General features: G+C 43.6%; 1 protein-coding gene and 1 long non-coding RNA gene across 8 annotated transcripts in view; one reads left to right on the forward strand and one right to left on the reverse strand.

The window, feature by feature from the left end:
* ARID1B (AT-rich interaction domain 1B) overlaps positions 1–24,494 on the forward strand; it is a 316,149-nt gene that overhangs the window by 154,537 nt on the left and 137,118 nt on the right. For 4 of the 7 annotated variants that reach the window (XM_085217103.1, XM_085217106.1, XM_085217108.1 and 1 more), the window contains exon 5: positions 18,557–18,598. The exons of the other annotated variants lie outside the window; for them this stretch is intronic. In XM_085217103.1, the coding sequence (XP_085073229.1) occupies positions 18,557–18,598 (42 nt within the window). The remainder of the gene's footprint in view (positions 1–18,556; positions 18,599–24,494) is intronic. 7 annotated transcript variants of the gene reach the window in all.
* Positions 8,244–11,557, reverse strand: LOC146544973 (uncharacterized). The gene is made up of 2 exons (XR_014881354.1): positions 11,176–11,557; positions 8,244–10,681 (listed from the first exon to the last, which is right to left on the reverse strand). It is a non-coding gene; the product is annotated as an uncharacterized LOC146544973 (long non-coding RNA).

Below are 24,494 nucleotides of genomic sequence, written 5' to 3' on the forward strand. Positions count from 1 at the left end.
CTGGTAGTTTCCTAGGTTGCTCCTCCTCTAGAAAAAGAGCAATGGCTTTCAAACATTTTTCTTCTGATAAGGGTTGCATTTGGAGGACTGCATTAACTGGCTCAGTCTCCTGTTTCAATCTTGCTTTATCAAGTTGATGATATTGCGACTGACGCTTTGCTAATGACAATTTCATTTAGTGGTAAAAGGAAGGGGATGGAAGGCAGCACTCATCTAATCATGAGGCATTCGTCTGCATTGGCTCCTTTCACATGTTCTGTATTTTCCTATGTTTTAAGAGGACTGGACCAGTATGTCAAATATTTATACTTATCTACCTTACTTTCTCTCTCAAGTGTTCATTCCACAGCATGGAGAGAGATGTGAATAATTCCTAGGAGGCAACAGAGTCTTTCTTAGAACTTCTCTTTAAAAGGAATTCTTTTTTTCAGAGCTTTGTGATTGTATGTTAAATGTTGCTATTGGATTTTGGAAGATCTAGTTGCCAGCAAGGGAATTTTCTTGCTTTTCTAGAGTTCTGGAAAGCTGTTTGCAAGGAATGTGGGGTCACTTTCTGTTTAACAGGCACTGAAGATGGGATGGCATTTATTTCTTCATTGGTTGTTTCTTATTGTTGAGTTTTTTTGTCCTTTCTATCTTGTAATGGTCTTGTTGACAGTTACAGATAGTCATACATACCAAGAATTAGTGTTTTCATTTGAAAGGGTTGTAAGCCAATACAGTCTATGTAATAGGTGTCTGATTTTTCTAGTATAAACAGTCCATTTGCTTTCTGTGAGCTGTAGTGCATGATTTTTAGTTGTTGTTACTGACTTGTTTCAGTACAAGACTGAAAAAGAAGCATCTTCTGTCCTATTTAAAAATCACATCTATTGCTTACAAGTTAATGTGGCTGAGTTTATTCTTGTCCATATTAAAGTATTGATGAAGTGGAAGTGTTTTTTTCAAAAGATGGTGGACGTTCTTTTGTGATCCATCTCCTACATCAGAGTATGAGATTTTTTTTTTTTTTACTTTTTGTGTTTTTCTGTACCTGAAGCTTTACTGGTTTTTTGTTTTGTTTTTCCCCAACTCTCAACACTGGCCATTAGTTCAGATAGTCTAAGAGAGCCTGCAGAAACATATAAAGTGATAGATCATTATTCTTGCAGGGCTTCCTACCGCTGCTGGGGGTAAAGCAAATAGGGTGGATGGGATTGGCCAGTGTGCCTGTAAGGGCTGGCCATCAAAGAGCAGCATTCTAAGCAAGACAAGTGTGAGATATTTAATTTGGGTTTTTTAAGCAGTTTGGAAGGTCAAGGTAACCCTTCGGTTTCTTGAAGGAATTTCATCTTTGTTAAATGATTTAAAAACTACACGGTGGTGGCTGGTTTTACCTTGTGTTGGCCATCCTGAATGGAAGCACACAGCTGGCCCCTTGGTAGCCATCGTCCCTGGCTGCAGGAGTGCTGGGTCAGCATTCCCAGAGGGAAACCTGCAAAACTGTTTCCTGCAGTCTGCGTGCCCAAAGGCCTTCTAACAAGGAGCTCTAGTACTCTTTAGCCACTGCAGCATATTTCTCCCCACACAGATGACCTAGAGGAAGCTAGATAATACCTACGGATCCCATCAGGGGACGGGTTCCCATTTTCTGGTGAGCGTGGCAGCAGGCATGGCCGCCGGCAGCGTCCCAGATGGGCTGAGGCAGAAGCCTGCCTCCTCTGGGAGACCTCGGCTGCCCGCTCCCTGCGCCTCTTGGCTTGGGAAGCTGCTTAAGGGTTTTCATTTCAGGGCAGAGGGGAACAGATGAGGATAGAACAGGGACTGAATTTTTCTTTCTTTGACAATTTGAAAACAAAAACAGAAAAAAGAAAAAAAAAAAAAAAAAAAAGCCCTTCAAGCCTCAGCATTCCAGTGCTTGTAGGGGGGCATTTTTTTAGCTCTTGTAAAATGAGGGGGGAGGGATGTGAAAATAATCATGTAAGTACGTATTTACAGGTTCAGGAGCTGTATAAAAGAGAATTTGAAGTCATTTCCAGAAAGCTTCAGGTTTTGTAAAGCTTTTCATTTTCCTTGTTTAGAGCCTGAACTCAGGATTTTTGAGTGCTTCCACTTGGTGGTAAAATTGACTCCGGATTTGGCAGAAGGCAAGAAACATGATTATTTTGGGCATTTCTCAAGAATCTTTTTTTCCGCTATTTCTAATACAAGTCTTTAGAGCCACCCCTGTGCCTTGCCCGAGCTCACAGAAAAGTTCATTTCAAATGGTGGGAAAACAGCCCTAGTAGAGCTACAAGTAACAACTGCACTCGATTACTGCAGCAAGATATACGCACAGTCCTTAACCAGTTTGCCTTTCCTCCTCTTTAAAGCAGAGGAGGTATTCTTTTCTTGAATTCCTTTGTGGGAAAATGTGCATTAAGTGTGATTAATATGGCCAAAGGTTTTGGGTCAGTCCCGACAATTTGTAAATGGGGGCTTTGTTTTCTGTGGGGTGGGGGTTGTTTATATTAACCTTTTCCACAGCAATAACTGGAACGAGTCTAAGTAACAAATTCAAGTGGAGCTTTGAATATATTTTTTTCATGTAACTGTCATGTGGTTTCTCTGGCGTTAGATACCGTCACCCAATAAATACATATCTTCCCTTTCTAATCACCCCGTATTGAACGTTTAGTAATTATGGCAGTATTTGGATGTGTCATAGTTTGAAGATTTTTTTTTTCTGCTTCAGAGGTAGAGACAGAATCTTCAAACCCAGGTCAAAAGTGGATGCGTGGCAGCCTGATTTTCAGAGAAGTGAAATTAATAGAAAATGTGATCACCGATCATTTCTGAAAATGAGGCCAATTATTTCAGTGACTACATATGAGTGTAGGTATCTGATAGCAGGCAATCCAGTTTGAGCATCGGTAAGGTTAGCTGGTGTATGTGGGAATCAATGCCGTGCTTGTCTATGCGATCTCGAGTGCCAAACACCAGTGAAATTAATTTGTTACAGTGCGCGCACAGGAAAACGTTTGGACACTTTAATCTCCCGTAGCTGTTTAGTTTTAAAGTTTTATCTGACACTTTTAGTATCAGAACAAAGAGCAGCAAGCATTACTTTCATCTCCCACCTTCGCCTATTAGTCAATTAATACTTTATTTACTGAACTTAGCAGAAGCCTTCCTGTGCGCGCATTATCTGGCCTTCATTCTCCTGTCCTCGTCGGAACGGCGCGGCTTCCCCCACTTTAGTGGGTGTTTATGAGGGGGACCGGAGGGCGGCTCTCACGTTCCTGACGCCGAGCACCTGACCCACGCACGGCGCGGTGGCTGCGCTGCGGGTCCGGGCAGGACTTAGCCGGGGGAGCCTCCCCGCTCGGGCCCCCGGCCTCCCCGCCCCGCCGCGCGCTCGCTCCCCCTTCTCTGTCCGAGCCGGTCCGCGCGTCAGCCCGGAGTTTATCGCTCGGCAGCACGAGGATTTATCTGTTTTTACGAGTTGCCAGGGCCGGGCTCCGCGCAAGGGCTCGGGAACTGGGAGGGAGAAAGGCTGGCCCCCGCCCGCCGCGCTCATCCCGTCCCATCGCTATCGCGCTGGAGATCTGCCGGCTGCGCGGGGCCGGAATGCCTGGCATTAACCGTTTGCCTCTCAGCGCGCCGAGTGGCGGGGACGTTTTTCGAGGGGAAAACCGAAGAGCGAGACGACTCGGTGAAGCGGGGTGCTTCCCGTGCGTTGGCAGGATTAAAAGGGACTTTCGGTCGAGGCGGGAGCGCGGCGGCGCGGGGCCGGGCGGTACAAAGGCCGCGTTTAAACGACGCCCGCCGCAGCCCAGACGGCGATTGCGACACGGCAGGCAGCGCCGGGCCGGGCCCTTCCCGACAGCCCCCGCGCCGCCCCTCCCCTCCCCCGCGCCCCCCGAGGCTCCGCTGCGGCGCGGCCTCTCCTCCCCCCGCCGCTGCGCTCCCCTCCCCCGCACGTAGGCGCTTGGAAAGGGAAAAAAAAAAATCCATCCCTCTCCCGGCCTGACTAGAAAATCAGCCTTGTTTCCTCAGAAACCGCAGCTGCTGCGAGCGGCGAACACGTCAGGCGGCCCTCCGGCACGCACAGATGTGCCTTTGTGCGGCCGGCCCGGGGCCGCCCGCCCGCCCCTCGCGGCGCTGTGCCGCGCCGAGGCAGTGCCGGGCCGCTCCCCGCTCTGCGCCGCTCTCCCGGGGGCTGCGGGCCGGCGGAACCCTGGGGCGGCCCAGCGCCGGCAACTTGGAAACTTGAAGGGGGGCTTCCCGGCGCTCGGGCCCGGCGTGCATTCCGAGGGGCCGGGGCGACGGGACGGGGCCGGGGGCACCGCTGCCCTCGGAGGGGCTTCTGCCGACCCCGGGAAGCTTCAAATAAAGCGCTGCGTTAACACCGAGGTCGACGCAGGCTTCACCCCCGCCCTCCCCGCTTTCCCTCTGCCCCTTCTCCCGCTCGCTCCTTTAACACGACTTTGGGGCCGGATGCGTTGCGACTCGCTCCGCGTAATTAAAACGAGCGCGGCTGATGGCTGCGCGGGGATGGAAACCAGGCCGGGAGGGGGGGGGGGGTGTGGAGGAAGCGGCGCGGCCGCGCTGCTGAGGCAGACAAAAACAGGTCTGGTCGCGCCGCGCGGGGGAGGGGTGCGCGGGCAGCCATTGGCGCGAGGCGAGAGCGGGCGCAGCTGCGGGAGCGGGCGCGGGGCGGCAGTTGTGCGCGGCCATTGCTCTCTCGGGCGGCCGCGCGGGAAGGCGCGCTCGAGGCCTTCGTGCTTCTACCCCCCCCCCCCCCCCCCCTCCTTTTCCCCCCCCCGGTTTCAGTAACACACAAACGAGGCTCGCAAAGCAACTCCCCCCGTTACCCTTCCCCCCCAAGCCCGTGTTGTTTACTTCCCTCTCTTAACAATGGCTTTACAGAACTGTTGTACGTTATTTTGGTACTTCCTGCAAATCTGCCCGTGATGGCTCACTCGGAAAAATATTTATTCCTTTTAATGAAATATGGCATATTCCGGAGAGTGTGAATCGTGCACGGAAAGCCCAAGCCTGGTTGCATGCGTTGTTTTTGACAGTTTAGTTGTGAGGTGGCACAAGTGACCTTTTTTTTTTTTCTTAAAGAAAAAATTAAGTCCGGTTCTTCCTTTTCCAGAGTCTGTCAGGAACAAGCTGTACCATTCCTACAGCCACAGCCAGTGGCTTCTCACCCAGCTAACGTGGCTGGTGTCCCTTCATGGCGTTGGTGAGAGGACTTGTGCTGTCACCTGGTGTGCTGTCACCTCGCTGCCGTTGGCACGGCAGGGCACCCTGCTCCCAACTCGAGGTGCCTGCCCATGCATCTCATTAGGCCCTGCACTGCCACTGGGTGCTTGTTTTCATTGCGAGTGGAAATAAAGGATCTCTGCTTTCTGGACACCGGCACAGCTCTTGCTTTCAGGAAGCCATTGCCTGCTGGTACGGAAGCAAGTTTTCAAATCGAGCTCTGCCGTGTAGACATCTTATTTTTTCCTCCACTAAATCTGAACACAAGGTAGAAAACACTAGGGTCTCTCCTTTTTTTACCTCCCCATGTGCTTCCCTGCCCCCACTCATGCAGTGTGTAGGAGGGACACAAGCAGTGACAGGGCAGGTACTGATTAGCTGCTGTCAGTCTGCACAGATTAACGCCTATTTTTAGGTTTTTGAACCTCTTGAGTAATAGTAGTTAAATTGGCACAGGTTAATAAGTTGGGGTCCGCAGAGCCTCTTAACTGTTTGCTGTGAAATGTGAATTAAAGAGACAGTCCCACTTTCTTGGAGCAAGGAGAGAGGTTTACGTGCCTGACATGTACTGCCTGTCTGCGTTTGTGTGCATGTGTTCGTACACAGCACGCATAGGTCTGGAAAACAAAAACTGAAATTGGACACTTTGGGCATGCAGACACAAACGTGCACAGTTAGAGGCTCCCCACAGAATACGCCACTGGTGAAACGTTTTCTGTTCTTCTTTACATATATGTGGCATTTAAAAATAAAGCTTAATCTACATTTCTTCTTGCTTTTTCTCCCCTTCCTCCCCCCGTTATATCATTATACTGTAACACTGACACCCACTGGTAAAAGTTGATCTGAGATCATGAGTGTAAACGGAGCTTCTTGATGAAAGGACAGCTATTATTCCTGAACAAAAAATAAGGAGGGGAGAATTGCTCCTTTCGTTCTCCCACTGAAAAAAGCTGTGGAATTAAGGCCATTCACTTTTATTTGATTTTATTTTGTGAGGAGTAGGTGTGTGGGTACCGCACATGTAAGAGGGGAGGCCTCAGTGTTTTTTCTCTAAAAATGCAAGAGACAGAAATAAGTGCACTAACTAGAAGCAGTTTTCCTATGTGTTTTGGGACAGACAACAGGGTGGCATAGAAGAGAGAAGGAAAAAATTAATAACGTGTTAGTAGCTGTGTTTAACACCATTTCCCAGGTAAAACAACTTGAAGAAAAACAGAAATAATGGCCACACAAGCAATATGTTTGTGCAGGCACTGACCTGATTGTATCAAAGCAGAGATGAATGCCAGTGCTGTGCAAGTCTTATTTCATCTGTTAACTATTTAATTCAAAGTCGTCAGTGGTCTTGAAAGCCACTTGTGTTGAAGAAACAAGGCTCATTTTATTGAAATCCACCACTGCACCAAAATCTGTTCTGCAGTTCCATAGCCCTGCCTAGCACAAGAACAATACCGTGCAATTACACTGTTCCAGGCTCTGAAATAGGCTTTCTTCCAAAATGCCCTCCCCTTATATTATGAGATGTGTTCCTGTTAATGCAGTGATTGATTGAAAATCTTCCCGTGTTTACTGTTTGAGCAACAGTAGCTTGGATTTCCCCTCTGGTCTAAAATTGTATCCAGTGGAGATGGGGGACAGCTGTTTGCAAACTCTGAGTGGGACATCAGAAATGAGCTAGGACAGAAGCTGTCAATGAGTGGCTTTCTTATAAATGCAGTGATATCTTCTTTGTTCAAGGGGGAAGGGGAACCTCAGCAGAAGCACATACAGAAAGAAACAAAATGGACTCCACAGAGCTTGAATGGTAGAAAAGACCTGCCAGGGCTGTGCAGTTCAGAAATTAGAACTCCATCCTTTCACCTTTGAGATTACAGTTCAAGCTTTTCTTTACGTTCTGAACAAAATGAGCCTAAATAAATATAAAAACCAGCCTCCAGGATTGCAAACTAATTGTTAACAATTGGTGCAGATGCTGTAATTGGAAAACAGTTCTTTGGGAGAAATTACGGGAAGAATTGTTAGTCAGATTCTTGCTGTATCTTAGTCTGCTCAATTAATCTGTGCAAGAAGAAAGCTTCACAAGAAGTACTGTCCGAGTTTAAGATTTATACAAGGTTCTCGTGCCTGCACATGTACCAGTGCATGTGATATTGCCTTATATGCACACTGTCATCCAGAAATGCTAAGTTTAGAAAGCTGCACGAGGCTGTTAGCAATTGATTTGTTTTGCTGCTTTACCTTGAATAATAATACAAGCATGAATAGGGGGGTTACTTAGAAATTGAGGCAGGCTGGAAAAAAAATGCCTGTATCCTCTAATTATCCAGAAACACCATTGTAGACCTTGAACAAAACTCACCAACAGGCACAGAGCACAATGAAGAATCAGAGTTTGTGAGGAGGTGGAGTGTCAGTGGCCTGCCACATCCTCTCTCATCTCCTCTGTCCCTCAGCGTCACGCTTGTTCTGCCTGCATAAAGGAACGGCAGCAAACAAATGAGAAAGAAGGGAGGAGGTGGGAGCAGGAAAAACAGCATTTTTAGTTCCTATTACAGTATTCAAATAAAACATTGAAAATGCTATAAACAGTTTTACTGTCATTGTTTATGGACTCGAGAATTTTTAATATTTGAATGTAACTGAATTCTGAAGCCAAAGTTCTGCAATTAATCAGGCTTTTATAAGTGAGCTGCTGTTTGCTAGAGGTAACTTTGAGAAGAATTTAATTTTTTTGTTTTGTGGGTATATCGAAAATGTTAAATGCTGAAGTGTTCTGCAGAGTTGTACATTGTGCGCTCACTCGCTTGGCTGAGTGAAAGTCCCAATTTGTGCAAGTAGTTCAGGCATTTGGGAAACCTAATTGTTTGATTCATGTATGCAAATTCAGGCTTTGTGTATGTGAATTGTGGAACGTGTGTTTTTGGAGGACGTGTTTTCAGCGCCGTGTTCAGTTTTCCCTACTACAATGGATAGAGAACTTGAGTAAAATGGAGTAAGAACACAAACAATTTGTCCGTTTATCTGGCTTTTATTATGCTGGGCCCTGCTTAGGGCTGAAGTGACTCCTAGGAATGTTTTTATTTTTGCCTGCCCCATTGAAATGTTCAGCACAGGGTTGGGCTGGAGCTGGGAGCTTTTTTTCCCTTCGTTTCTGAGGCAGTGTTTCGCTGTTCTGAGCACAGAGGAGTTATGGCAGTGACTGGAGTACTTGCTTTCCTTCCCAGTAAACTCCTAAATCCTGATACCAGAAGGGTCAAAAACTGGCCAGCTGTGACATCTGAATAATTTTTAAAGCAGTTAATCCAGACAGAGTATTTATCAATCTTTGTACCTTGTGGGGAGGCGACGAGGGTGCAGCTTAAAACAACTGAAGAAAAAAGTTCAGATCACTGGCAGAAATAATTCAGTTCCTCTGAGTCCCATTGCACAGATTTACCCTTTCAAGTTAGAGTGTAAAATACGGCACATCGCCCAGGGGATGCCTCCTGTGTGACTCTCTGGCAGGTGTGTTGATACTTTGTTGTGGAAACCATCCCTTCCAAACCTGCGCCCTCGGTCTGACGATGCCCAGATGATGCCCGAGTGAATTTCCCAGATGCTGTCGGCATTAGCCACCCTCTATATATGGTCAGATATTGATATGGCAGCAGCAGGCCTCGGGAAGAACTTGCTGACGGGTGGTGAGTTTGGGATCGCGTTCTCAGGGCTGGTGACATCGCTGCTGGCAGTTGCATGGGCCACGTTCCCTGCACTTTACAGTGACGTGGCCGCCTTGGTTCTCTTCTTGGTCACATCACACTCCTATATCGGGCATCTTTTTTAGGGCGTTTTAATGATCTTCAAAGGAATGTGTTTCAGCCTTTTTTGTACGAAGGTGGAGGCTTCTCTTGCTTTTAATTGTTATTCATCTCCCTTCTTATCTGTTCCAATTTTTTTTTTTTTTTTTTTTTTTTCAAATGAAATGAAAAGGGTCACTTTTGTGTTAACCAATTTTCTCAAAATCACACTTTGGAAAGTTCTGATTTATTGGTCCTACGAGAGGAAGTGGAGAGATGGGGCATCAGGTTTTTTTCCTGACTCAGAATTAGGTTGTGAGCGAGTAGAACCACATACAATCTAGAAAGAAAATTAATAAGAACGTAAGCTTTATTTGGGGTAGGTCCTCTGGTGACACGTTTTGCCTCAGTGTGATTTTTTTGCATATTCGTTTTATTCTCAAAAAGTACCTTTTTTTTTTTTTTTTCCTTCCAGATAAAGCAAAGGAAAAAACGAGGCAGTCCTTGTAGGGCAGGAGTTGAAAGTACTGTGGAGATTGTGCTAAATTACAAAAAGATGCTTAAGAAGGTGTTCTTTTCCTGTTATTTTTGAGATTCAGCTGGGTTGTGTAAGTCACCCATTCCATTAAAAGCAGGAATAAAGAATTTAATTTACAGTTGGAATCGGTTGTGAGACGCAGCAAAGGTTTTGAAGTTAAAGCCACGTTTCTGAAGCAGAGCGCTCTCTACATTGTGTTACCTCCTCGGCTAAAAAAATCTTTTTAACCCGCATACCCAAAATAATGTTGTCTAAGGTGCAGGGAAGCTTTTTCTCCTGAGCACAATAGGAACGTGTTGAATCTTTTGAAAACAGTTTCTGTTTTTCAAACACCTTTTCTTTTTCAGCATAGATAATTAACGCCTTCTTCACAGTGCTCGGTGCCCTTGATACATCTGTTACCTTTGACAGATCCTTTCTGTTTGCCACCTCTTCCTAACATGCTTCCAATATTTTCAGCACAAAATAGCTTAGTATCTTTGATGTTGGGAGTATACTGGCTCAATTAAATAAGAAAGCTACTGACAGAATGGTGTAGAGTGGAAAACTTAAAGCTTTGTTTCTGTGAAGATTTTGTCCTTGGTCACTTATCTCCAGTTTTGCTGTGAACAGTTAGGCTTCGCACAGGCAAGGTTGTTGTTTCAGACGTGTGGTTTTACCTAGGACTTGTATTTGCCCTCGTGCTTCTAGGTGGTACGTACGGATGTTCAGAGAGGCAGGCGGGGGAGCAAGGGGTGCAGCTCTTGCAGCCTTACAAAGCAGAGGCCTTCCCTGCTGGCAAGGGTGGCACTGAAATTCTCCCCAATGCCTCGGGGGAACTTTCTGGAATTCCTAAAAACATGTCGGCGCTGCAGCTGTTCCTCACCGCTGCTTAGGTGCTGGTGGAAGGCATCTCCTGTTTGCAGCAAGCAACCTGACTGTGTCTGAAAAGGGTTACTGGGGCATGTTTGGGTGGGGAGTGGAACCTCCAGCCCTGCGAGGAGAGGCAGTTATGCTTTAAGCATTTCTGGTGCTTTCTGTAGCTTGTCGCTCTGCAGGCTGACGGTGTCATCGTGCACGTACCGGCTGCTCATACGTACCTGTGCAGTGGGCTTCGGGAGGCGAGGTTTTGTGGTTCACAATTTTAGAACTGCTGAATTAAAAGGAAGTAACAGGATTCAACAAAGAATAAGAAATATAAATGGGTTAGAAAAGATGCAGATGCAATACCTGAATAAAGGCTTAACGCTTGCAGTAATTGATACTCCTTATGTCATATGGCACGATGACAGCTCTTCAGGATTTTCCACATATTAGAATGCTTTCAGGTGAAAGGTTGGATTTTATGTTTAATAATATCTACCACCCTTTTCTTAAGATCATTTAAATAGTGACTGCTCCTAGATTTCAGTGTCGGTACAAAAATCATTTTGATCTCTACACTGTCAAACAAATAAATATCAAAAGGTAATGTTCAGTGCAGTTGCACTGTTTCATGCAGCATTCTGCTCTGTGAGAACTAATTGCATGTTATTTATCTTTGCATATATATGAAAAACAGCGTCTGGCCAAAAAAAACAGAAAAGATTTGAACTGTAACTATGCTAATAACAGATTCCGTGTGCGTGGGTATGGCTGCGAACGTACCTTGCCTGTTTCATCTTCTAACAGCGAGCACAAGGTGGATGTGTTACTGCTGTGAATTTGCTGCTCATCAGTTGTCTGTGGTAACTGTGGAGGAACAAGTGACCTCAGGACTGGGAGGGAGAGGAGCACGCTCACAGATAGTCCTCGTAGGTCCCCTGCAGACACTCGGGAGTGTACACAGATTGTACATGTACACAATCTCTGATGTCAATCCAGCATTCGTAATGGCTGTTACCCGGTGGTGATCTTTGTCTCTTTCTGGCTTTTGAGGTTACAGGAATTGTCCCATTCCCCTGTGACTGACATTTTTTTCTTCTCTCCAGTTGCTTCTAATATATACAGTGCCGTGGTAAATATTGCATCCCACAGGCTGATGGCTATTGCTTTTAGTTAGCTAATATCTAGAGTCTGTTTTTTTGCTTCTTAGGGGTTGGCCTTGTTCCCAGGATTTTGCAAAATATTTGCACTGGGAGACTAAAACAGCAGGTTAGTCAATATCATGGCCAAGAAAGTGGATTAGACGCAATGTTGAAGATGTGAATGATCTTGATTTTAGTTTTTTTTTTTTTCTTTTTTTTTTCAATTGTACACCAGCTTCCACAAAAACCTTGACATTAAAAAAAAAAAAAAAAAAGATTTAAAAATATGAGGAGGGCAGATCTGCTCCACTGTACAGCTTTGAAGAACATGAGGCATCATTGTGCTTTATCTCTAACGCCGGCTGACCAAGCACAGAGCTGCTTCAGCGAGCTGTGTCCTTGAGCCACTGTGTTGTCTGTACATGCTAATAAGGAGAATGAGGAGAATTAATAAGCAAGTTTAAAATGCAGCATACTTTCTGAAAAACCTTTCAAACCTTTTTAGCACAAAATAGCGCACAGTTACTCTGTCGTTTACAAAGAGATCATTTTGTTATTTAATGTGCATTTCTGGAGCTAGAAGTTGCGGGTGCAGAAATTTGAACACTGATCTTCATTTTTTTAGGCTTGGTGAACCAAGAGATGAATGATTGATACCACAAAGAACAGGCAAAAGAGAAAGGGAAAGCTTAAGAAAAAGTAGGTGCTAGATTTAAAGAACAATTTTCCTGAACTGGGTCACATAACATCCAATTTTTGCACAGGTCAGACTGTAAGGACATGGCATTTACTTAACCAAACGGCCTTGACTAAGTAGTTCTGATGGATTTTGTATGAAAAGTGAGGAAATGTCATCTCTCCTAAATTCATGGGGTTGATACTGTGCAACCGTCCTGCTTTGTTTCAGACCCAGATTCAGAATTATAGCAAAGGTGTGTCTTTGTATGTTTGTTTCAGGGATTGCTCAGGGAACACGCCCATCCTCCTTTACTACAGGAACCTGTCTTACAGTACACGCATGATAATCATTAAAAATAAACTTGTGGCAGTTAGCAGAGGAAAGGGGAAGGAAAGGTTGTCTCAGTTACCAGCGTTTATTCCTGCATAGTCCTGCATACGTTTGAACAGTGTACGCCTCAGTGAGTCCTTGAAGAATTGCCAAAAACTAGTGTGGGTCATGCAAGTTTGTCCCTGCTCCCATGAGAAGCGTGGCGACCATATTCTACAACTGCTGAATCCTAAATTGCTTTAAAAGGCGGTCAATGAATGCAGATGTTACAGCTATGCAGGCTGGATTTATCAAAGATACAAACAACTATAGCAGTACTCATCTTTGAGAGAAACTTTCTAATGACTTTCAGAAATGAAAGCAGGATTTTTTGTGTGTGAGATCAGGACGGGATTCCACAGTAATTCAAGAGACAACCCTACATCTCCTCCTTCTGTTACAATTTTGTTGTCGTGGGGAAGAGTCCTCGCTGATCTGCTTGATCTTTACAATACAGTGAATACAAAAGTATTACAAAATGATAGCATTTACATGCACATGTATTTTGTTTTGAACATATTTTAGAAGTGCCAGAGGCATGCCTTTATAGTAAGCAAGCACTTGGCAAAACCCCTCTAGGTATCAGAAAGGCCATGAGCTATAATTTTTCTAGAGTAATAGTGTCAGAAAAATGACAGTAGAAAGCAGTGAAATTTGCAGCCAGCTGGGCAAATTCTCATATGTGCCCAGCAGAAACTGCAAGTGCGTTCTGTGTATTTTGGCAGGCTCAGGGTTGCACCAGCCTGTGTGTTCCTTGCTGTAGTGAGTAGTGACGTGGTTGGGCTCGGGCTCTTCTGAGAGGCTGGACCTGGCAGGTTTTACCTGGTGGTTAAATGCAGGTTGAAGATCCTTTGCAGCAGTAATGTTAACAAGATATTGTACGGGAGTCCACATATGCCTGAAATGTTTGTTAGTGCTCATTTTCAGTTTCAGAAGAAAAAAAAATACAGAGAAATACATTCTATGACCCACATTGCCACTTCTCATTCTCTTGTTTGGATAGCAGTGAGTACGAAGCATAGCCGTCATTCATTCTTTTTTATATTAATGCCATTCCACTTCCTGTGGCTCTTGTCCAGTTTCGGCTAATCCTAACTCAAACATAGCCTTGGTGGACTGGAAAGGAGTTGGAGAGAATCGAGGTGCAAATCAATGCTGAGTTGGGCTTTGGAGATGGCCACGTTATTGTAATTCCTTGGGTCATCTAATCACAAGGCTGTACAACTGTTTCAGAGAGTACTGTTTAGCATTGCTCCTCAAGGTTTTGCTCTGGTACAAATCCTTTTCTCTGTGCATGATTTATTTTAAATCTTACAGTTGTGATGCAGTGTCGTTTCTCAGACTAGGGACTCTGTGAGTCCTGTAAGAGCAAGACAAAAATACTTAATGTCATTTATTTGAATAAAAAGAGACTCAAGGCTGCTCCCAACTTGCTTTAGGGTACTCCAGACATTCTAGAGGATCTCTCGCAGCTTATCAAGTTCTTCCATCTTGTAATTAATTAGCAAGTATTAAATGCTACTGTTTTCTGCTCTGAACACTTAGAATGTTACGTAAGTATTAGTGGTGATGGCCACAGCTGCCCAGGTCACATTGCAGAGACTGAGTGGACTGTGAAGGTGGAATGCTGGTCATGTATGAGGGTTGGGCTGCTCTGAAAGTGATGTCTCCTATTTTATGATGTTGGCCCACAACATCAGAGGTGAATGTTGATGGGTGTGACAGTAAAGGATAAACTTTTTACACCACTATTCTGCTACATTTTGTTGCCATGTGACAAATGGCAGCAGAGGGGCAGACAGATGACATTTGTCATGGAAGTACGTATGAAGTAAAGGTGTGCTACTGGATTCCTCCATGCAGAAAAGATAGTACCCATTGGCATTCATTGGCACTTGCTGAACACATATGGAGACCAAACAGTGAATGTGAGCACGGTGAGGCAGTGGGTGGTGCGTTTCAGCAGTGGAGTCAGTGACAACGGGTCACCTCCGCTCATGCAGATTTTTACAAGCACAGTGTGCAGGCTCTTGGTCAGCGCTGGTGAAAATGCATAGCTCATGTTGTTGACTGTTGAAATATAGTGTTATGTAGCTAAGAATTTGCTCTTTCAAATAGCGTTATTGTGCTCTTTGCATCTGTTCCCATAACAGGAGGTATTACTTTTGGAGCAACCTAGTGAAATACATGTATGTCTACATATATTTTTACAAAATGCCTACAAAATATACATTTTTAATATATAATTATATATATTACAGAAATACACACATATATATAAATATAAAATTGATGAGAGGCTGCTCTTGTTAGGTGCTGGAAGGGCTCATCCCGGCCCCATCCTGCTCAGCCCATGGCTGCCCAGAGCAGCTCCCTATTTCCTGGAGTTGGATGTGGTAGGAGTGGGTTACCCAGGCAGGACAGGGATGGTCCAGTAGTGAGACACTCCTGCTTCAGCACGAGGCAGGCTAGCAGACATGTGACTGCAACACTGAGAGAAGCGGACCATGTGGATCTGATGGAGGATGTTCAGCAAAGGTGCAGAGCAGCACCAGGCAAAGTGTTTTGGTATGTTGTGGTGCAGGCACATGGAACCAGCAGTGTGTCATTTGAGAACCAAGCCCACTTTTTTAACAATGCAGTGAAATGTTTCACCATACAAGGAAAACAACCCCTCTCCCAGGATTGTGTATTTACATATTTACAGTCAGGCAACTTAAATGGGAAATGTTTAACTGCCACAAATAAGTATATAATCAGAAGTTCTTAATTAATGTCTGATTATCTTGAAACAGTAATGTATCTGTAGTTTGCTGGTTTGATTTTTTTTTTTTTTTTTTGAATGAATGAATGAAAGTGGTATATTTTGGAGACGATTAAGAGAAAAGATGGTACTTGCCTGATTCTTAAGGGCACATTTTCTGTTCCTTCTGGGTAATATGGGTGTTACTTGAAGTACACTCCGATTCCCACTAGAGGGGGGTCCTCTCAGGCTAGCTTGTAATGCATTTTGTGGGTTGTTTTTTTTTGTTTTTTTTTTTTTTTGTTTGTTTGTTTTTTTTCTTCTTGAAATTCAGCATGAGAAAAGCATTGCAATGTTCCACAGCTTGTTTCAGTACTTTATGTCGTGTATCTTACAGTGTCAGCAGTTACTTGTCTCTTACTGCATTTTATACAGAGGTGAAGACCAAAATGAATGGATCAGTATGGTAATACAGGAGTAAACACAGTAGTAACTAAGCATACAGAGGATGTTTTATTGTACCATCCTCAACATGAGATTTTATCTCAGAAATGGTGTGATTGCTCTTGGAAAAACAGAAGTGGTATTATCAGACTGTTCAATAACATTTTTTGCTAGAATTACCGTCTATACCAGTAGCTGCACTCTGAACCATTTTATTGTCTCTGTGAGCTTTACATTTCTAAGCGTTAAACAAAAAAATCTATCTGTAAAAGAGAGCACAGAAACACAAACTTCTGTTTTGCTGTCTGATGTCACAGTTTGTTCCTCTTCACAACATCCTGGTGAAAGAAAAGAGACCTGACTTTGGTAAACATGCTGTGTTAATTTTTGCATTTTGAACCATTTGTTCATCCTGAGTGATCAGGAGCTTAATTAGCACAGCCCACGGGCTGACAGTGCCACTTCCCTGTGTGGTGATGTCCCCATGCAGTGAGGTGGCCTCCCCACAGGTTGGATGAAGCATGGATACCCAGCAGAGACCACTTTGGGTTGATCTTTGCAGGAGTTTTGTGCCATCTGTGCTGTGTTCCAACACCGGCAGCGCTGAATGTGGAGCAGTGCAGAGAGGAGCAGCTCTGGGGAGGTTCTGTGAGCCATTAGCCCAGCTGGGGCCACAGGGAGAGCAGAGGAGAAGGAAGGGACTGCAGAGCAAAGCAGACAAAGTGAGCTGGGGTCATCAGCATAGCTGGATCCAAGGAGGGACCCAAGAAGGAGCCAGTGGCACAGGGAAGGTTCTACTTTCATGAGTGAGTCTCCATGATAACCAGTGACCAGCTCCACTTGGAACCAGAGCAGTAGGATGGTATTTAAGATACATGAACAGCACGGTATGGGGTAGAGATAACTAAGTAGATTTTGAACAAGGTTCTGCTGTTAGAGTTCTGCTGTGTATGTAGTTACGGTAGCAAGATGTTATACCAAAGCAGCCCGGTGACACTAAACACTCAGTTTAGATAGGTATCATGTTAACCCTAGGTGGACTGCTTCTGACACTGCAATTAGCTTCCTTCAGAAGCAACTTGAGGGACTGAATTGGGGATAGTATACTAACAGGTCATTCTTCTACTTCCAATCCAGTGTCTGATTATTCTTTTTGGCCCTGGGCAAGTCACTTAACCCTCTGTCTGTTTCTTCATCTGTAAAATATATTATGGATATTTATCAGTCTCACCAGGACTGATTGTTTAATATTTATAAAGTGCCTAAAGGATTAGAAGCTTAATATAAGTAGCTATTACATATCATCTCAGATTGGTTTTATTTACTTGGATTTTTTTTTTCTGTCTCGTATTCAGTGAGATGTTGTTTTGTAGCCTCTTACTGCCTTTCCTAATCAGTTGGACAGGTCACAATTAGGTAACTTCAGGTTCGTTTTCTTCTTTTTACTCTTAGTTCCTATAAATGCTTCTTCTCTTCCCCCCCCTCCATCCTTTTCTTCCCTTTTTTAATTTAGAGATGAAGAGATACCATATGTTACTAGATCATGACATAAATATATTTAAGTGCTGCCATCATTGTTAGTTTATCAGCCTTTCCATTATAAACCCTCTTGTTCAGGGGTTTATAACTCTGGCATTATAATGTGCTTCGGGCTGAAACTTGACATTCATTTTTTCTGTCTTGATTTGCTTTAAATCCTTCACTCTTCTTAAGTTAAACTGGAGATTAGATACATTAGTTATAGTTATACTAGTTATATAAATTATAATGCAGCAGTAGGCATTTTAAATAGGATGTAAATCAGAGAAATAGAGAATTTCCTAGTTGTTAAACTATGAGCCTGGGAGTAGAAATCTGGGATTCTTTTCCTGAGTCACGTCCCTTGTTTGGCACATGACTGCTAAGAAATTATTTAACCTCTTTCTGCCTCATTCTGCTTTCTGTATATTGGGATGATGACATTTTCCTACCTCACTAGTGTATTGGGAAGCTTAATTAATTAGAATTCATGAAAGCACTGAGGTTCTCAGGTGAAAGGTGCTGAAGTGTGAAGTGTTTTTAAGGAGACTAATGAAAAATCAGTGTGCCTGTTTTTCTGTGTCTGTTGTCTCAGATTAATGCATGTCAGCTCTTGGAACAGTGGCTACATGGCAACCAGCAAGGTGTGCTGGATTTGGGGCATTGCTAGGTCACTTCACAGCTTGCAGTCCTCAAGCTTTCAGATGCTTGCTGTATGGTGCTCCTGGGTAGTCTTGGCCTCTGGGCAGTTCATCTTCCCTGAACGCTACAGTTCTTAAAGAATTTGCTTTGCTGAAGGCAGGAAAAGGGCCTGTGAGTGAAACTTTGGCCAAGGAGCTTCTAACTGGTGCTGATGCAGGTATACTAGGCCTCATCAGGTGATAATGCAAAGGGAAGAGCTCAGCTGTTGCCAGTCTTTAATTTTACAGGAAGTTGTCACAGCAGGTGATGCAGGTTGTGCTCAGGGAGTTTTTTGGTGTAACCAGAAGTCACTTGGAGAGCAGTGTTCCAGTTGCGCTCCATTATAAGTTGGGGTACTGAAAGATAGATACTTTTCACACCATTTAGGTTGAGCTTCTGTTTCCTTTCTTCTGGGATTTTGTTGGCAGCTGCTAGTTCAGCACGTCCCATTCTACGTAGACTTTCCTTGGGCTGGTCCAAGCTGATGTCCTTTGTGGAAAACTGCTCTGCCTGGACCGTGGTGCTGTGCTCAGGAGAGGTTGCTGGTAGTGGCTACGTTTGAAATGATCTTTTTCCTTATAATTGCAGGTTGAAGTCTTGGCCTCCGAGGATGCTACATTTGGACACAAGGTCTGTAGTTTAATGCAGTTTTGCTCTGTAGGTCCCATCTTTTTAAATTGCTGGATGTGGTGTCGTGAAAGATGGCAATTGTCAGCTTAAGAGTTGAGAATCCTGTGACTTACATCCACCAGTTTGAAAACCTTCCCCTAGGTGTGGTGTTCTGAGGCGGGCGTGTGGGCTCTGTTACTCTGTATAGAGCACTTGAGCAGATATTACTTGGGGAAGACCATGTAGAAACAGGGAACTTCTGCTTCGTAGTAACTTTTGTCTTGTTGCTGAGTTTGTTTGTGTTCCGTAGATTTGCACTCAAAAATCCCACTTGTTACCTGCTTTGAAGTCTGTTGAGTAAGTCAGTTTGTTCTCAGTCCTTTTTCACAGGGCATCGCAAATAGAAAGTAGTATGTTGAACAGCTGCTTCACCGTGTGCAGTTGTAGATCAGTGTATGGCATACAGCATACGTGTTGGAGAGAACACTTGAAACCTCCTCTGCAAAGTGGGTAGGCAGTACCCTAGTTATTGCCTGAATTTCTTTGGCCAGTGAGCCTTAGGCAACAAGTGTGGTTTTAATTGAACATTATTAGCAGATGATTTTAGGAAAAGGCAGATTGTGTGTAGGCTACATCTATTTAACTAGGAAGAGAGCGGGTATGGGAGGGGAAGGAGAAGATTAGAGGAACAGTAGGCTAAAGCATGACAACGAAGAATTTCCTGCTGCTGAATGTCCCCATGCTGTGATACTACAGCAAGTAAGAAAATAACAGTGCTATTACTTAATGCCAAGGTGAAAAAAAATCAAGAAAAGACTAAATGAGTTTTCCAAGTTTATGCAAGAATACTGTAAGCAAAATTAACCCACGGGGAAAAAAAAAAAAGCTTTAAAAGCATCTAAATATTCATGATGCCAGAATTTACAGTTGCGTCTGTATTGTATATTTTTATGTTGATATGTGATAAAGTGATTTAAAAGAATTATTATGAACTGCGCTACTCTGGTATTATTTGAAGTATTTAATGTATAATATTCTGCAGCATTTTCTGTTTTTTATTTTTTATTATTATTTAATACCCAGCATGTGTACAGAATATTTGTTGAATATTTAATAAACCTCGAGAGTCAGCTTTTGTGCAGTTATCTCCATAATCCTTCAGACTAGATGGGTAAACAGCAATATTACTGAAGCTGGTTGTAGCCAGTGACTCTTACAACTGAAACACTGTGGAAGAGGCTTCTTGCCGTTTTTTTATGGTTAAACTTACAGGGTGTCTTTCAGTCTTCCAGTTGTCTTCGTCATTTGAAGCTCCTTCCTATTACCAAAGGCTTTAAGAGTGTTCTGTTGCTAAGCTTTAGTTTTACAAAACCAAATACTACTGGTAACTCTTAACATCATCTTCTGGAGTCTCAAGGAAATTGTCTGTGAGATTCAGTTTCAAAATCACCTGGGTCATTTTACTCTCATAAAGAAGTATTCTTATGCTGTGTAATAAACTAGATATATCTAGGAACTTCATGTGGTTTTTTTCCTCAGTCAAGAAAAAGGTAAGTGTATCATTCCAAATTCATTAATCTCAGAAATTATCTTAGTTATCCACTTAGGCATTCTGTGAAAGCCTCCTCTCCCTTAAGAACCACTTCCTCTACCGTCTGTCGCAATGAGACATAAGCATTAGTAACTCTGTTATATTGGTATGTCCATGGAGAATGCATACAAACACAATTTTTAAAAAGAAAAATGTTTTTTATTTTTTAAGTTGGAAAACAAGTTTGTATGAAATGGAAAACGTCATACAGCATACTTAAGGAATATGTAAGGGCATAGTTTTCATGAAACAGCACTTTCCTCGATACAAGCTTTTAGCCTGAATTTCTTTTCCAGGTTTAACGTAGGCAGTTGGGGGGACTTATCTTGACAGTTTTGGGTGGAGCATCTGGCTCAGCAGCTAACATTTCAAGTCCAGTCTGTATGCACATGCAGAAACATAATTTGTGGCAGAGGGTGTCTGATCTCTTGACTATACCCATTCCACCAATCTATGAACACTTGTAACTTAGTTTTAGGCTGTGTTTCCTGTAGATGATGGAATACTGTGTTTGAAAAGGAGTATTTCTAGAATGCAGAAAGAGCTTACAATGTTATCTCTTAGTCTTAAATTCTCCTTCAGTACTGGTGCTGACAGTGAATGGGTCCATTTCCCAGGAACACGTGCTGAATGAAACAGCGCAACATTGTTCAGCTTCACCATAGTTGTTGGCTGTGAAGGGAAGATCTGGATGATGTAGTCTTTTGAGCCAGTGATGATCAGGAGGATAAGCACGCGTAGAGATCAGCTACAGGGTGTATTTGATGTAGGATATGCATTTTGATTGGACAAAATAGGCTTTTATTTTAGCAAAGAAAATTGAAACAAAAGCTATTGTTTCACACTGTAAATAAGCCCAGGGAAGAGGTACCTTGAAATGCCAAGTCTTGTTTTCACTCTGTAAACACAGAACAGGTGCAAACTGCAGACCGTTAGTAATTGTCCTTCAGAATGTTCCCTCCATCTCACTATTTTAATAAGAAAGCAATCTTCCCAAAACAAAGATATAATATAGGGCCATAATGGAGCAAAAAAGGTATTTTTAATACAAACCTTTTTTTTTTTTTTTTTTTTTTTTTTGTCTATGTGTGTGTATGTGAGATCAGGACTCTTCTATGGCTCACAGAAGTTTAAGCCATGGAAATAAGAAGTGATGTTTGATAAGTATGAATATGCGCAAATTTGATATTGTTACTGTCCTTTGGTTGAATGATAGAGAAGCAAAGACACTCAGTTTTTTTTTGTTGTTGTTTATTTGTTTTTTGCAACTAGTCTTGCTAATTTTGGTAAACTGTCAGCTTGCCATAGTAGCATTTTTGAAGGTGGTACATGGGGCATTCAGTTTAACTTACATATGCATTTTTGTGTGCGTTTGTATGCGTGTATGTATCGTAAAGAAAAATATATCCAGCTTTTGGCTGATCTTTCGGTACTTAAAATAGTTGTGATGTGCATGGTTGTTGATGGAGAGATGTGGGTGAAATGACCACCTTGCAAATCATGAACAGCTGATGGGTGATGTGGGACAGACCTGCCAGTTGTGCACACTGCATTCAATTCTGAAACATGCAGTGTTTCTTTGGAACTGTACTTGTGGAGAGCCTCACATAGCGTGACTGGATAGAGCAGTGTCTGCCTGAGTGCAGTCAGCACACAAAAATGTATTTAAAAGTTGGAAGTTCTTTCAGCCCTGTTAATCTTATTAAAGCCTAATGATGACGTGTAAAATACTAACAGTGCCGATTTATTTTGTGTTGATTTTAGCTGGAATAGGAAGATAGATTTTGGCAGATGGAACCAGCACTCCCAGGTGGTAGGGAAAATTAGAAGGGATATGAAAAAGGAGTAAGGTGTGCAGAGCAGTAATAGGAGGTGAAAGGTTTAACCGTTTTGGGTGATGCTGATTTAAACACCAAGGCAGTGAACAAATAAAAATAATGGTGTCTGTTTGAGGTTTTTAAATCCTAGGAGATTCAGATGCTCGACTATAGTTAGAATTGAACTTATTAGTCTGAAAGGTTGGTTATCGTGTAAAAATTTAACCAACGTTGCTATGGGAGTCTGATGTTGTGTTGGTTGGCGTTACGGTGCGGAAAGCAGCGGTAAATATTTCAGACAGGTTGAAAACTGTGTTTGGCCCTATGGAGAGAATGAGATGCTCGGCTTCTTTTCTCTTTGTGCTTGATTTTCTATTCCTTCTTCCCCTCCCTTCCCCAAGCAGGGCCCATGCTGCCAGCACCAACCTGACCCACATACCGTGGCGGAGGTGGCTTTACCCGGCAGGGCAGGCTGGGATCCGCTCGCCCACACAGCCGTCTGGTCGCAGCTGTGTCGGTGCCGTGCGCTTGGGGCCGGCCGTGAGGTGCTCACACAGACCTATGCTCGTGGCAACCGATGGCTGTGTGTCGGCGGGAAAAGAGACGCTGGTGTCCCCACAGTGGGTGAGCTCGCAGAGAACAGGGCTCTCCTGCTCGGGAGCCAGCTTTAATCCTCCCATTGTGTGTACTTTTAAGCTGTGTTGTGATGTAATTGGCTTAATCATTACTATTATGTCGCTTTGCACAAGTAAAGATTGTAATTTGACATATGGAAATAAACGGCAACTGGATTAGTGATGTGCAGGTGTCACTTGGAAATGGGGCAGGCGAGAGCCCCGCGGTGCTTGGCAGGGGTGCTGGTAGCACCGAGGCACGTTCCCGCAGTGCTGTGCTCGGGCATAGGACCAGCCGCACCTGGGGGCCGTGCTGCTGGTGCTGCAGGACCACTGCTGAGCCCCGAGGGATGTGCTTGCCTCTGGGTGACCTTATGTTTCCTCGGGGAGGAGAAGTACAGGAGGAAGGTTACTTTTCGGTGGGGGAATCAGTGCAGTGCAGCTCTGGTAAAGAAATGCCTTGGGGGTGGCATTTCTGGTGCAGCTCCGTCAGCCCGGTGGAGCTTCCGGTGGTGGTGGTGGAAGTGGCCGCGGTGTTGTTCTGTGGCACAGCGTGAAGTGGTGACCTCATCGCCGTCACTTAATAATTCTGCAGGTTATCGACGGAGTCTATTCCTAAGACTTTTTAAATGTCTGCTGCTGGGTTGTGTTTTTTTTTAATGCTCTTTCTCTGACACAGGCTATACGGTTTTAAGAATCAATTGTGCTCAGGACTAAAATCTCTTTTCCCCTCCCACCCCATACTGCTTTTACACAAGCTTACTAAGATTTTGTTTTGCTTTTGTCCGCTTTGCAACTGCTGCTTTATTCCAGTACTCAGAGCATTACAGTGCATTTCTGCAGCCTGCTTGCTTCCACACTCCAGGTACCAGAAGTTCAGATCCCGAGGGAAAACAGCTGCACAGTGTAAGTGCGTGTCTGCTCCCTGATTTGAAGTGTAAGACACCAAAGAGAATACATTTGGTGACTGATTGTGAGTTATAACTGTGCACATCCAGAAGGAAACTGTTGTTCTGACGGTATCTGTAATACGGAAGCCCTGAGCTGCGAGATGGAGTAGAGATGCCATTTGAGAAAACTGAGAAAACATCTTCTCAGGAGACTGTTGTGTTTGTTAATTGTATTTTATTTTTTATTTTTTATTTTTTTGGAGATGTTTATTAGATTGATTGGCACAAAATAGTACTTCTTGGAAAGCAGGAGGAAAGAAGCCATGTGAGAAGAAAAGTAAGCATAAAAATTGTTGTCTTCTAATGTATACCTTTTTAAAACAGCTTTCTTTTGTTGGAGACTCTCATAGCCTCTGCTTCTGCCATCTGCTGGTTGCTTACAGCAGTTGCATCTTCAAAGGCAAATAAAATTGTTCTGAAGTTAATCCTTTTCAGAAGAGGATGTTTTGAAGTGTCTGAATTAGCTCTGTTTTGATATGTTGACACTTGGAATGTCTATATGTGTCTTTAGTATGTAGGAATGTATCGAGAAATGAGTCCTAATTTAGATCTGTGCACTGTTGACTTAGGAATCTTGAGGGTTATAAGTAAGTTCTTGGATTAGTTGCAGCTTAAAAAGCATAGATATTCATATTAGCCTCCAGTAGCTTCTGTTTCAGTGCTCAGAGCAGAATTAGGATTACATGTTTCACCAGTTCTGTTGTTGCTGTTTTCTTTGTGGAGTTGTTTTATCTGAGGTGATCAGAAACGACTAAAAGGATTTTCCAGCCTTCTTTCTCTGAGTTGTTTTGAAAGCTATGTTTTAGGATTGCTGAATTCTTCTGAGTGCCTTCTGTGTTGGGTGTTTGCTAAGAGCAGGGAAGAAGCTATTCTTTTGTTGTGCTCTTTTAGGGTTCTCAGCAGGGCTTAGGGACGCTGCACAGATGCATCGGAGCATTTTGCACT

This window comes from Meleagris gallopavo, chromosome 2 (assembly GCF_905368555.1).
Source record: "Meleagris gallopavo chromosome 2, MGAL_WU_HG_1.1, whole genome shotgun sequence".
Taxonomy (NCBI): Eukaryota; Metazoa; Chordata; class Aves; order Galliformes; family Phasianidae; genus Meleagris; species Meleagris gallopavo.